At 41.6% G+C, this 14,250-nt stretch overlaps 1 protein-coding gene across 4 annotated transcripts in view; it reads right to left on the bottom strand.

Moving 5' to 3' along the window:
• The window catches only part of Ints7 (integrator complex subunit 7), a 502,168-nt gene that overhangs the window by 463,607 nt on the left and 24,311 nt on the right, over window positions 1-14,250 (bottom strand). For all 4 annotated transcript variants that reach the window (XM_075989499.1, XM_075989496.1, XM_075989498.1 and 1 more), the window contains exons 5-9: window positions 12,077-12,123; window positions 10,003-10,202; window positions 9,462-9,584; window positions 4,935-5,052; window positions 1,088-1,222 (exon numbers count right to left, since the gene is read on the bottom strand). In XM_075989499.1, coding sequence (XP_075845614.1) covers window positions 1,088-1,222; window positions 4,935-5,052; window positions 9,462-9,584; window positions 10,003-10,202; window positions 12,077-12,123 — 623 coding nt within the window. The remainder of the gene's footprint in view (window positions 1-1,087; window positions 1,223-4,934; window positions 5,053-9,461; window positions 9,585-10,002; window positions 10,203-12,076; window positions 12,124-14,250) is intronic.

Here is a 14,250-nt window from a genome sequence, read left to right as displayed (position 1 = left end):
CATGAAAAATTTAAAAAATAACTTTGCAAAAGCACATTGTTTCTGAAATATAAAGATTACCTTCAGATACCTTCTTTAACTCCACTGCATTATTGACAATTATAAAATATTCACATTAAATCAACAGGTAAAGTCACGAAGCTATAAATCACAAGAACCTGAAATATTACTACCAGCTCAACTAAGGAAAACACTGGGAGCCAGAGACCCATGCTCCATCAGACATGTATTTTCAGTTAGTCTAACAGCCTTCAGCTTCTCGTGAAAGTCAGCCACTCTTACAAAGTCCTGACCCTAAGAAGCAAGCTCTGGGTGTGTCTTGCAGCTGCAGCACCGCACCACCAAACGCCTGAAGGTCCCTGGGCTGTAAACACCACAGGTGGTCCCTGAGAACATACTGCGGTTTCCTATGCATCGCATACAAGAAATATTTTTTACTAGACTCGGTTATTCAAATCAACCAAATGGTTGAGAATGTTTCTCAAGTTACTGTAGGACCTTGGCAAACTGTGAAGAATCACTGGGACTAAGAGTACACACTGCTGAGGCAGGAGGAGGAATGGTGAGCTTGTGGCCCCCCAAAAGGTCAGCATGAACACTGTTCAAAATGCACGTCCCATTTGTGAATGCAGGCATGAAGAATTTCTAGTCTTACAGTTAAAAAGGTGCCAGGAAGATAATACAATATACCCTCCTTATTTGTGCAAGTCAGCTCAATGTTGCATGTCCTTAGAGATGAGTTCTATGAAAATGCAATCATGTTCCTGAGAGCTCAACCACCACTAATTGAAAGCACTTGCCACCTGGATAATCTGAGTACTCTTCCAGTTGCTGTGTAAGTGAATCTTATGTGGGCTACCCCTGTCCCCAGCACCACACACCACAGTAAACAGAAGAAGGAAACGGGCAATGCCCAGGCAGACATTCCAACCCCACAGTGCAATCACAAGCGCTCACACGGGTCAGGCTGCCCTAGGACACTTGCATTAGAACACTGTGGATGGATGCAACTGCCCATCAGTGCACACAGGCTGAAAATAACGGAGGCAACCACATCCACGAGCTCTGCCAGACTGGGCGCACTTACCTTTCTCTTGACAAGACACGGTTATATTCGTCAGCACTCTCACTCCATGAGCTGCGATGCCCCTGTTGCTATGGTAACAGCACTCTTGGGCTAATTTGACTAAATCGGAAGATCTGGGAGAAGAACCTACATTTCCTAAATGAGCATAAAAAAGCAACATAGATTACAATTCATTCATATGGCTTAAGAAAGCAGTCATCTTGGAGGTTCAATTTTCTGTTTTATGAGAAAATTTCTAGTAAGCTAACAGTATTTTTTGCCTCAACTCTATTAACAATACAACACGACCATTTCCTCATGCTTGGTGGGGGAAAGTAGGGGTGTGCCATCCATTTTTCAATGATTGCATTTAAAATCAATATAGGACTTTCCCCATAAAAACATTAATGAAAATTGACTGAGAAACAGCACAGAAGCCAAGACAACTGCAGGCTGCATTACCGGAGCTGAATTCTCATCCAAATGGACGACCCCACTGCCATCGACCTTTCAGATACAGCAAGGTCAAAGAACACTGTGCTTGCTTTTTCTTGCCCTAAATTCTGATTTTACCTCAAAAGGTTCACATAAGAATCCATGCCATGATCACACATGCAGCTGTCAAGGATACAGGGATTCTATGAATCAACCCTATTTTTACACAAGAAACCAGTTCAAAGACTTCCAGTAGCCATTAGCAGGGTCATAAAACTAGCTAACCATGTGAAAACTCTTCCACACTATCTCTTAAAACTCAGATTCCCGAGTCTGTGTTTAAGTCCTACACAGTAGATTTTTTTTTTTTTTTTTTTTTTTTTGGTTTTTTGAGACAGGGTTTCTCTGTGGCTTTGGAGCCTGTCCTGGAACTAGCTCTGTAGACTAGGCTGGTCTCGAACTCACAGAGATCCGCCTGCCTCTGCCTCTCGAGTGCTGGGATTAAAGTCGTGCGCCACCATCGCCCGGCCACAGTAGATATTTTAATTTACAAGTTTGAAGCTCTTGGTTGTAAGTGGGTGAGCCTCAAGAAAAATCAGATCTCTGTCTTCCTCATTCCTCTTATGACCCCTGCCCACTTCAACTTGTCTCTCACACCAAGAGGACCTCATTTCTTGAGTATGAAGTTGACATTGTTGAAAATTACAAGAGGCATGAGCCAAGGCGGTTCCAGACAATGTAAGATATGGAACCACTTACTGACTGGATGTGACAATCCTAGTTAGCTAAAATCCTTGTGCTTTAAGATCGACAATATATTACAAATCGAAACTACAGATTCTTTTTCAGAATTGTGGAAAATGAACTCCTAGAATGATGAGCTATTCTTTCTTGCTCATGTGATGTTTTATAACTTGATTTTCCCCCTCTATTAAAATTTACTGTAAGAAAATTTGTGATGAGGGAGGCAGAAAAGCCCAGAGAAAATAGAAGCTTCTCCCATCTAAGCCAGCATAACTATTGCTGACTTTACAATACTCCCTGTAGAACTTTAGTACCCTTTATGCACATCTATGGAACCTGAGATTCTTCACATCACAAGGATATGCAGACATTGGCCATTATCATGCTTTTAAGGCATAAGATCTATTTTATCTACCTACTTACCTACCTACCTATTTATTTATTTTGAGACAGAGTCTTTTTATCCCTGGCTGTCCTGAACTCAGAGAGATTCCCCTGCCTCTCAGCCTCCCAAGTACTGGGGTTAAAGGTGTGTACCATCATGCTTGGTGATTTTTTTTTTAAATTTAATTATAATTCATTCAATTCTCCTAGGCAAAGTCACATGATTCCAGAGGGAAAGATGTTACCTGTCAGCTAAAAAACTAAGAGTAACTGATTTAAAAAGAATACTTTTCCAGGCAATTTTATTCCATGCTTTTATTCTAGTACTCAGGAGGCAGAAGCAGGCAGATCTCTGTGAGTCTAAGACCAACCTGGTCTACAGAGTGAGTTCCAGAATAGCCAGAGCCACACAGAGGAACCCTGTCTTAAAAACTCAAGGAAAGCCGGGCGGTGGTGGCGCACGCCTTTAATCCCAGCACTCGGGAGGCAGAGGCAGGTGGATCTCTGTGAGTTCGAGACTAGCCTGGTCTACAAGAGCTAGTTCCAGGACAGGCTCCAAAGCCACAGAGAAACCCTGTCTCGAAAAACCAAAAAAAAAAAAAAAAAAAAAAAAAACCTCAAGGAAAACAAAAGAATTATTTATTGGAAGCATACTGGGTACTGATGTGCCGTTCGTAGAGAAACCTACGACAATCTCTCCCACCCCATGTGATTTTCTTGTTTTATTTTTATCAAGGCTTACTTATTTTTTCACACCTAGCTGGGCTTGGCCATATGACCTGCTTTGGCTTATAAGTCAATGAATGAAACACAACACTAGCTGAGAGTTCAACCAAGGAGAAAGAACCCTCAGGCCCCTCAGCTAAAAGCCTTCACCTTCTAGAACCTTTAGGGGGTCCAATGACCTCTTTCTTTCACTGGGGTCACCTACCAGACATTCTGCATATCAGATATTTATATTATGATTCAGGACAGTAGCAAAATTACAGTAGCAAGAAAAATTATCTTATTGTTGGAGTCCCCACAACATGAGGAACATTAAAGGGTCGCCGTGTTAGGAAGGCTGAGAACCACTGCTCTCGACCATTAATGAGGTGGCCTTTGACTCTCCAGTCCCACCGAGTGTCCAGAGAACTGCGCCATGAGCAACTCTGAAGACACCAGAACTACTGGTGGAATCCAACTAAAATTGCTGTCTGACAGAAGAGGTGTGAAGACAGCATAATAGCTTTAAACCACAGATCAGTATAGACCCTGTTATACAGAACAGGTGACAGCAAGTAGCTCACAGGGCCACTAGAAAGACTGCAACCCTAAGGTTGGAATGTGGAAGGGGAGGCCAAAGAACAGCTGAGGTCAAAGCCCCCAGACCCATACATAATCCATCCAACACACTGTGGCCTCACTGTTGGTTCTAGGTCACGGTTTATACAGACACACAGGCTCTATGGAAGTTCCTTGCATAAATTGAATGTTTCATGTTCACCGTCGATGGCCATAATGGATTCTCTCACACTTCCATTTATTACTGGTCCCCAATTCAGTCTATTGTGTGGTGTAGGAGTTCCTTCTGTTTGTGTGTTGCTTTCATTGGTAAATGAATAAAGAAACTGCCTTGGCCTAGTTGACAGGGCGGAACTTAGGTAGGTGGAGAAAACAGAACTGAATTCTGGAAGAAAGCAGAGTTAGAGAACTGCCATGGAGCCGCCAGGTCACACATGCTGAATCTTTCCTGGTAAGTCAAGACCTCATGGTGATATACAGATTATTAGAAATGGGTTAAATAAAGATGTGAGAGTTAGCCAATAAGAAGCTAGAATTAATGGGCCAAGCAGTGATTTGATTAATACAGTTCCTGTGTGGTTATTTCAGGGGCTAAGCTAGCTGGGTGGCCGGGAAGAACGAAGGGACCCTTCTATAACAGTTGTGAGAAGCACTCGTCCAGACCACAGATGGATCAGCACAGCAAAGGAGATGCCAAACCCCCAGAGAGCAACAGAAACATCATGCTTTCCGTTTCTGTTGGGACGTGTGGCAGGAACTCCCTTTACAACAAACTACCCATGTAGTCATGACTGGAACAAGTAAGTGTACATTAGAGTCATCTAATTCAGTTCAAATCAACGGATTAGAAAAGGTAAGCAGTCCCTCCCTAGGTCTTAATAAGCGCAGGCCTGATCCAGGCACAGGTTTCTATTACTATTGGTGCTAGTTAAGATGCCATCCTCAATAAATCCCTAGCACGTGACAGCCGCAAAGGGAAGTCTTCACAGAGAGAGAAATCCTGCCATCGTCTCTGCCGTACCTGGAACCACACTGAAGTAATGTCTGATGGCGATCGTCCCTGACAGTGTGGAGAGGACAGACAGCATCCCCAGTTTCAAGCTGTCATACGGAGTCTGGAGCGCACATTCACAGAGCGCCTGAAAGCAAGGGAGAAGGGAACATAAAATCTAACACATCAACACATGCCTATTTCTATACTCTCAAACTTATCTAAGTTTGCTAGCTTAAAAAAAAAAGGCATTTTTTTTCATGATAAAAAACAAAATAGATCAAACTATAAAATCCCTTAGAGGACCCTCTGAAGACATGATAATCTACAACAGAAAAAAGACAAGAGTAAAAACCAGAGACACCCAGAGAACACAGTGTGGTAGCAAGGATAATGTCAGTATTAGTCCATCTATCTTTTCCTCTTTGTTCTTTTTTGCTGATTACAGTTTTCCAGCGCTGAGGTTAAACAAGTGTTCTACTGCTGAGTTCCCACTCCACTCCACACTGGCCCATTCCTAACAACTGTGTTGTGCTAATGTGAATTACCAATAAAGGGGCACTGGGTATGGGCGCTACCTTCTCAATAATTCAGTACATGAAAAACGGCAGTGAACCAGGGCTGTGTCACTGCCCTTCTGCCCAGTGGCCGTCAGAATTGGTATTGGAACCCATCAGAACCACAGAACTTCATACTGGATAAGGGGATAGTCAGTACAGAGGAAGCACATGTCACAAAATGGGAAGACGGTGTGGTTATAAACACGCGAGAGTCAGGAAAGGGAAGGGGCAGTGGCTGTGTTGATGCATTAAAAATCTAAAGTGACGAAGGTAGGAAAAGATGATTTAATATTATGAATACTGGTGGCCTTTTTAAATGTCTCAACAAGAGTAACAGGGAAAGAGATCTAAATGCAAATATATAGAAGAGAAGAGGAAGTAATTTACAAATACTGCTTTTGAAGTCCAAATCAAACACTTTTAAAAGTGACTACTGCTTAAAACTATAGTTTTAATTTACTTATTTATTCAAATCCTTAGAGCATTCCCACTCATTTACTCTGATATTGCCTGCACCGCCCTGCCCGGTACCCCGCTCATTAGCTGTAGGTTAGGGTGCCAGAAGATACAAACTATATCTTGCTTTAGTATGTATACCAATTATGCCTTAAAGTTCTGTCTGTGTATAGAAGACATTTAACCTTTTGTAACTATTAACATGACAAGTGACGTATTTTATGTATTTTTTAAAAAGAATTTTATCATTTGAAAAACTAAAGAGAAAACATGAGAAAATATATACTGTGATAAAATGACTTACAATATTATCGTCTTATCTATTATGGAGCACTTTATCAGATACTTACCATGGTCTCAGTAAGTACAAAATATCTTATAGCTTCATTGATCAAAATTGAAAAAAAAAAAACCAGCTCCACAGAGCAAATCATGAAGTGCCTTAGAGATATCACGTCAATTACATTTCAGTGATAAAATATGGTTCAATATCTAGTTCAAGGACATTCTTTATACTTCTCACCAGGATCATTTTTAATATCCACAGAGGGGTCAAACAATCGATTCTCTTTAAATGGAATCTCTCACTCACCCTATTCCCTTTCTCCTGATGATCTGGTCTGAATCCCCCTCTATTCTGGCTCAACTCCCTGCTCCAGCAGAGGCCCTGTGTGGAATTTGCTGTTCTTTGCATCAGTCTCTAAATGCAGGTCCCTTTCCTATCCTGAATGGGACTGGCCACCAGGGACGTGTTCCAGAAACATTTTATAAAAATGATCATAATCAGAGTTGGTGAGAAGGTTTAGGAAGAAAGGGCACGTGCCAGCAAGACTGAAGACCTGAGTTCAATCCCCACAACCCACAGTGGAAGGAGGTAACCCAATTCCTGGAAGCCATCCTGACCTCCACATTCATGCCATGGCATAAGAGCTTTCACCCAGATACGTATTTTAAAAGGCTACATTTCTCATAATCCACCTATATAGAATATATAAAAAAACTGTTTTAACTTTATTATTATGTGCGTACATACATGTGTAACATGAAGGATGGGACGTGTCACAGCACACGTCTGAAGGTGAGAGGTCAACTTGGTAGGGTCTGTTCTCACCTTCTACCTTTATTCAAGTTCTGGGGGCTGAACTCAGGTTGTCAGAGTTACAAGACAACTGCTTTATGCACTGGGACAGACATCAAACTGGATATTATCAGGGGTTGGAGAAAGACTGGCTGTAGAGACAGATCTGAGGAAGAAGTGGAGAGAAGAAAATGTTATGTATTTCAGTCTGTAGCAGTGGCAAAAGAAATGAATAAGTGTATAAAAAAGCAATCAAATTGTGGACCCAGAAAGCAATCTATAAATAAATTATACCACAGTAAGTTTTAAAAATGCATTCCAAATTAATGGCAACAATAATATTACACAACATAATTTTTAGGATGCAGTCAACATGTGAAACAGGAAATTGATAGCTTTAAGTGCTTTCATTATTAAGCAAGAAGAATGAAAATAAAACACTTGAAAAGCACAAGAAAGCCAAGTTCCTGGCAAGTGCAGCCATGTTGGACTGGGCAGAGCAAGCAGGCAGGGCCATATTTCCCCTAGCAATGCCGCCGCTTACATTTTTAAGAAGTGCTTAGCATTTTAAGAAGTCGTTCTGGTCAGAAAAGAGTTACAGATACTCAACAAAGACAGCTGCAGATGGAAAAGATGTTTAAATGTGTCACAGTGTTAATAAATAAACGTAGGCTTGGGAGAGAGAAGGAAAATAATATAGACAGTTATAAAAAGAAGTAAATGGTTTAAAAAAGGTAAAGTCTTTAAAGAGACAGAGTACAGACAGTCATAGATTAAAAGGAGTAAAGAAAAAATAAGCTGTCTAAAAAAAAGAAGATATACAGAGAGACTGGATTATGTATATTATTGTGTTTTCTTTGAATTTTTTGACTGCAGAGAGACATTTGATTCTGGGGACTGCTAAGCTAAACCAACATATATGTTTTAAAGGTTTCTTGACTTCAAAATTTAAGTGTAAGGATATGTTGCTTTGGAAAAGAGGTCTTTTGCTTCTACAGAGGATGAGAACCTGTGGAATCCTTCTAGGCTATTGTGGTTTGATGAAAAAAGACCTCCTGAAAGGTAGCCGTGCGCACCCCCAAAAATTACTTCACCAGGAAGCAGTTAGGAGAAAACTACATCCAAATCCCCAAATATTGTTCATAGATGTTTCTTTACATTTAAAGGGGGATATGTCATAGAGATTTGCATTGGTATGAATATTGCTCTATTGGTACAAGTTTTAGGTCAAGTTTGTTATATGTGTATTTTTGCTCTCGAATAAGAAGATTGTGATTGTACAGTTCATTTAAAAATGTAATGCATAATTAAGAAACATAAGTTAATAGATAATCATGTGTAATAGTCAAGCTTATAGTCATGTTAGTTAGATTTTTCTAGATGTACAGAGATGTATTTCAGATAGATAAGTGTTCTTCAGATCTTCAAGACAACAGAATATGACATTTAAAACATTTAAGAACTTAGGACTTTTCATGACAGTGAGACACATCTGCTCCTGGCAGCACCAATCTACTTCAAGAGGATGATGGGCATCAAAGAGGCTCCTTATGGTGTTGGTTAGCCATTTGGGCAAGAAGCTGCTCTTGCCTGGACTGCTTGATGGTATGCTATATGAACTGGACATGCAGGACCCACAGAGAAATGACTGCTGAACATTGCCTAAAGGTGAGATGATCCTTTGGGGTTCCTGCTTCAGGAAAGAGTCTGCTAGACATTCTGCAGGACACAGAAGAAAGTGACTGACAAACTGCCAATATAGGCAGACCTGTCTTTGAAATCTCCTGTTTCATGAAAAAGTCTGCTGGACACTAAGGGCCTGTAGGCTGAAGATGGATGCCCCAACAGTACAGAAGACCTTTGGGTGACTATCGAGATAGCGAGATGTCTCTGTCAATTCTAGAGTTTTGGAAGTTGCTTACAATGCACTTCCTGTTTACTTAGGTGGTATAATATCCTTCTGGAGTCTTTGATGGATTTGAAAAATATATATAGTTATTGTTTTTTCTTCATTATGATGAAAGATAAAGTAGATATAAATACTGTAACTCTATGTAACTTTACTATGTTAAAGTTAAAACCTTCCTTCTCATTGTTTGGGGAAGGGTGGGGCTGCAGAGATGGCTCAGTAGTTAGGAATAACTTGCAGAGGACCTGGGTGTGGTTCCACACACTGGGTGGTTCACAACTCCTGGACATCCAGCTCCAGAAGGATCTGATGCCTTCTGGCCTCCCATGTCATCTGCACTCATGTGAACACTCAACTGTCTGATGGCAGAGGGAATAAAATACACACAGCAAGACCCAAGTTTACAGAGATTTTGCTCTGGCTTGGGTCTCTGGAGGTTATGCTTGTTGAAATTTAAACCACATTGTGAAGTCGTAGGGGTAGAAACTTCACCTGAGCATGGTGCCACCCTGGCTCAGGTAGTTTAGTATCTCTTTTTCTGAAGTGCTATGTACCTGAATATTCTCCTTACTCCAGGTATGTGGTGTCTTATTAGCAAGTAGCTTCAGATCCTGAACAGTGAGTCTCTTCACTGCTTTCCTGGGGTCACTCTTCAGATACTGCAACAGAAGCTGAATCTGCAAAGACAGCAAAGTCACTCTAAACAGTTTCACGCCCGAGACTGTCAGCAGAGAGAGTGCTGCGCAGATTTTACATTTTACAGAAAGGACTCCCCTCAGATCAGAGCGCTCCCCACCAGCTAAGGACCAAACTAAGGATCTCTTATTAATACATAAATGGCGCCATTTGGCTTGTAGGCTCTAGCAGAGGATCTGGCATCCTTTCTTTCCTACCAACAATACATTCTTCCCCATATTTCCCGATGCTTTGTCCTTCAGGGCTCACATGAATAGGACTATAAATATAAAAGAGAAACTCAATCGGCCCTTACCAAAGAGACCTTAACATTACTAAAACTTAGGGTTGCTTCTTATTGTTTATCATAAACTAAATGTGTACATTTATAAATAAGCAGGAAAACAGAATGGAAATTACCTGCTTGGGTGTGTCCACCAAAGAGGAGGCTGCAAGCAGAGTGAAAGTGTGCAAAGACACAATGACCATTTTGGTGGAGGGGTAGGATGTGACCAGCTGCTGTAAGAGCTGGCGGGCGCTGGAGGCCAGGATGGCATCATGGTGCATGTGCTGGAGGATGGGGATCAGCTTCAGCTTCAGGTCCACGGGCGTAGCTAAGCCTGAGTACAACAAATTGTTTCGGGGGTCTGATCATCACTTAATGACAGTTCACATGTTTGTTTTTTTTAAGTAAAAATAAGAAAGGTCTGATTTAATTAGCAAAGTTTCATTTAAAATCAATTAGTACAGCAAGGTGGTGGTGGCTCATGCCTTTAATCCCAGCACTTGGGAGGCAGAGGCAGGGGGAATTTCTGTAGACCAGGTCAACTGTCTCAAAAAAACAAACAGTACAATACATCATAATGGTTGTAACATTAAGGATGACTTCACCAGAACTAATGAGTAAGCTCCGTAGATTTTTCAGGAACTGTCTTTGGAGACAGAGTCTTCCATGCAGCCATGGCTGGCCTGAAACTTGCTATATAGACCAGCCTGGTCTTGAGTGCACAGAGATCTGCCCTGCTTCCTGGTGCTGGAATTAAAGCTGTGTGCACCATGCCTGGCACATTGCCTTTGGAAGGCACAGTAGGGACCAGCAAGATGGTTCTGATGCTTAGTTCCTGCCCCTGGGCCGTAGAGGGTAATAACAATTACTGGGACTTGGACAACATTAGCCACTAGCATAAGCTACCTAGACCTTAGTTTTATAAAACTCTCCTTGAATTGTCTTAACTCAGAAAGTATGCCCTGTCTTCATATGAGATCACAGGAACACAGCAGGCATTTCATATCCACCAGCTGAGGGGATGTAGAGTCGGCTCAGCGGGTAAGAGCACTGGCTGCTCTTCCAGAGGACCTGGGTTTGATTCCTACCACCCAAACGAGGCTCTTAGCCCTCTGTAGCTCTAGTTCCACAGGATCTGATGCCATCTTCTGGCCTTCATGGGCACCAGGGATGCAGGTGTGCACAGACATCCATGCAGGCCTAACACCCTTACATATATATATATAAAATACAAAAACCTGCTCAGTGAATGGCTAATTCTTTCTTGTGTCACAAAATTAGACTCACAGGAACACCATTTTGGTGAAGGAAGAAAAGACAAAGGAATAAAGGGACAGGCTAAAGTTCTATGTCTCTTGTTCTCTGAGTGCTTTTAAAAATTATTTAAGTGAACAAATTGTCCGCCTTTAAATTACATATAAAATAAAGCTTTCCTAGAGCATACTCTAGAGAGGCTAGACAGCACAAGGGTTAAAAGTAATAGACTTAAGACCAAAGGCTTGATCCTCCTGAGCTGTGTAACCTTGAACAGATTTCCTTTGTGTGGGAAGATCTAAGGCACCACCAAGCTGCAGGGCACAGCAATGCCCCTTTATCAGAGGGCAAAGAGAACAGTGTTCCTGAGACACACAATGCAATAGCCAGAGGTGCCTTAAGAATGCTGTAAAGATAAAATGGGATTAACACATGAGCTATCATTTAGGTGAAACCAGGTCATGATACAGAATTTGGGCCTGATTTTAGTTACAGTGACACCTGGAGGGTGTCACTGGACAGAACCCTAGGCTCTGGGTTCCACTGCACTGCTACCCCCTCTGCATGTCACATCCTTTCCTTCCTTCAGGTTTCCTTTCATTGGGCTCTGTGATCAGCTCAGGTAAAGCACAGGTTCTCCTGCCTTCCACCATGTCACCTATGCCTGGTACTCTCTCCCGTCCAGTTTTCTCTCAGCACTTGATACATTCGGTCTACTGTACCTGTCATGGCTCACACAGCTCCTAACCTCCTGACTAGAACTCAGGTTACCTGACAGAAAGGGCCTTGCTTTATTTCTGTACCCTACGCACCTCAGGCATTTTTGGCATATAGAAGATACTTAGTATTATTTTAAATAATGACTAGCACAGTAAATACCTAATAAACACAAACAACCATGATTAACAAGGTGCCTATTAAGTCTCTTCACATTACCAAATAAAATGTACATACCTTGAATCATTTCACTGATTTTGTTGCATATTCCTACAGCAAAATCCCTTTGGAAAGAGAACATTGAGACAATTGGCAACAACATTAAATCAAAAAATTAAATGTGATTAAGTTTTATAAGTGCAAAGAACACAATTATCACAGAAGCAATACTCCAAAATCACAGCTGAGACTGCAGGCCCTGGCAGCGTTCTTCTTGCTCTAGGGAGAGATGCAGACCTGTGGGTGGTGCCTCAGTCTGGGTCTCAGCAACCTCGTCTCAAAGAATGAAGGTCACTACTACCACACATCGGAGGATGCATCTTTAATAAAGAGCCAGTCCCTAGCACTGAAGTGGCTAAGATGCACTAGGAAACACAGATAGAATCTTCAGACACCAAACGACTTAAAAGAAACTATGTTCCAAGACATGGCTTCTTGCCTCTAACAGAAATATCACCCAAAAAACTTAATACCAAGAACACTTGGGATAAAATGTTATGTAATATGGGAAAGATATAATCAAACTTGGCTAAGTGATGTGCTGGACATGGAGTACAGTTTGCAGTCAATGCAAGACTAAGCAAAGTATTCCCTGATGCTAAGGTACAGACTGTCAAATTTACACCAACAGGAGTTCTCTACATACTAGACAATGTGAAGACTTTGTCTCTTGGCAGCTAATGCCACGTGTGCTTTTTGTTTTCTAGAATGTTCTTTGTTATTTTGTGGTGCTGGAAATGGAACCTAGGACTTCACACACACTGAGCAAGGCTTCTACCATTAAAGCTCCATTCTTGGTCCTAGAAATGTCTTGTGTGATGAGGCACACCTGTGTTATCTTAGATCACCTATCCTAACCTGCAGGGTAAGGTGGCAGGGCGCCCCAGCCATGCAAGCAAACACCATGAAGAAATCATGCACTGCCCGTCTCCAGCTGGGGGCTAGGATGCTTGTGGACTTCCAGAATCTGCACCACCTGACTTCAGAATATTTTCTTTCACAGGCATTCTTGACAACAAACACTTTTTGTGTTGAATTTTTCACAATCAGTAACAATTGTTTCAATCTCATGGTCTACCCAGGCACAACGCTGGCATCATCCATCCACCATGTCTGGTGAACGCCACTGAAAACAATCCTGATGCAAAGGCGGCACCTGTGCCCCAGTCACGGTTCTTCCCTGAACACTCACACTCAAGAGCACAGCCAGCTCTATGTAATGTTCCTAGCAAGACTGACACAGCTCATTGCATTAAATTTCAAAACACACAGTGGTATACTACAGGCACAGTACTGTAAACACCAACTGTATGGGTTATGATATTGTTTTCCTGGGACTTGCCTTTTTGGCCAAAGAATCCTCTGGGAAGATGAATTAAAGTTAGCTGGTAACTCTAGGCAAATAACACGAGAGTCTTTTATGTCAATTACAGTACTTTAGCTTTCAGCAAAAATTACAGCTACAGAAAAAGTACTTTTCACCACAAGCATGGAAGTTTAGAAACTGGTGGTGCTCTTCACAAATGCAGTGCTTATACGGGGGACATCTGCAAAATCTGAGTAACACAAGTGAACCATTTTTCCTAGCAGACCAACTCACAAGGTATTAAATCACACACAACCCTAGGAAGGCCTTCATAAATCTCTCCTCTTTCCACTACTATCTGGGAGACTGGATTTTCTTCACATACTTTAAATCAAAATAACGTATTTTGACAGATATTACTGCAGAAGTAGATGAATGAGAATTTAGCCAGGCCTTAAAGACATTTGTAAAAATGTTAAGGACACTTTTCTCACAAAATGTTTTTTTAATAAAGTTTCACAAAGATATTTTATATTAACCTATTGTGTATCTTCAGATGGGTAAACATTTTAAAAATCAGCTCCTTAAACTTCTAATAGAGTAAGATCTACAAACACATGTTTTTAAGAATGTAGCAGCAGGCCAGATGAAAGCAAGCACACTGAAGTTCTAGTAATTGGGAGCTGAGGCAGGATGTTCCTGAGTTTGAGGTCAGCCTGGACTACACAGTAAGACACTGTCTATCTCAGAGTATAAAGGAGCCCTTCTTTGCTCAGCTTTGGCCATTGGCCACCGCTTCAGACCTGCAGCAGTCCGTGGGGCCACTGTGGGGCCATGGCCACAGCACCAGTTAATTGTAACTGTACTACCAAAGTTTTGATTTTTT

The sequence above is a fragment of the Microtus pennsylvanicus genome, chromosome 10 (genome assembly GCF_037038515.1).
Source record: "Microtus pennsylvanicus isolate mMicPen1 chromosome 10, mMicPen1.hap1, whole genome shotgun sequence".
Taxonomy (NCBI): Eukaryota; Metazoa; Chordata; class Mammalia; order Rodentia; family Cricetidae; genus Microtus; species Microtus pennsylvanicus.
The sequence above is the reverse complement of the archived record's forward strand: the minus strand, read 5'-3'. Positions and strand labels throughout refer to the sequence as shown.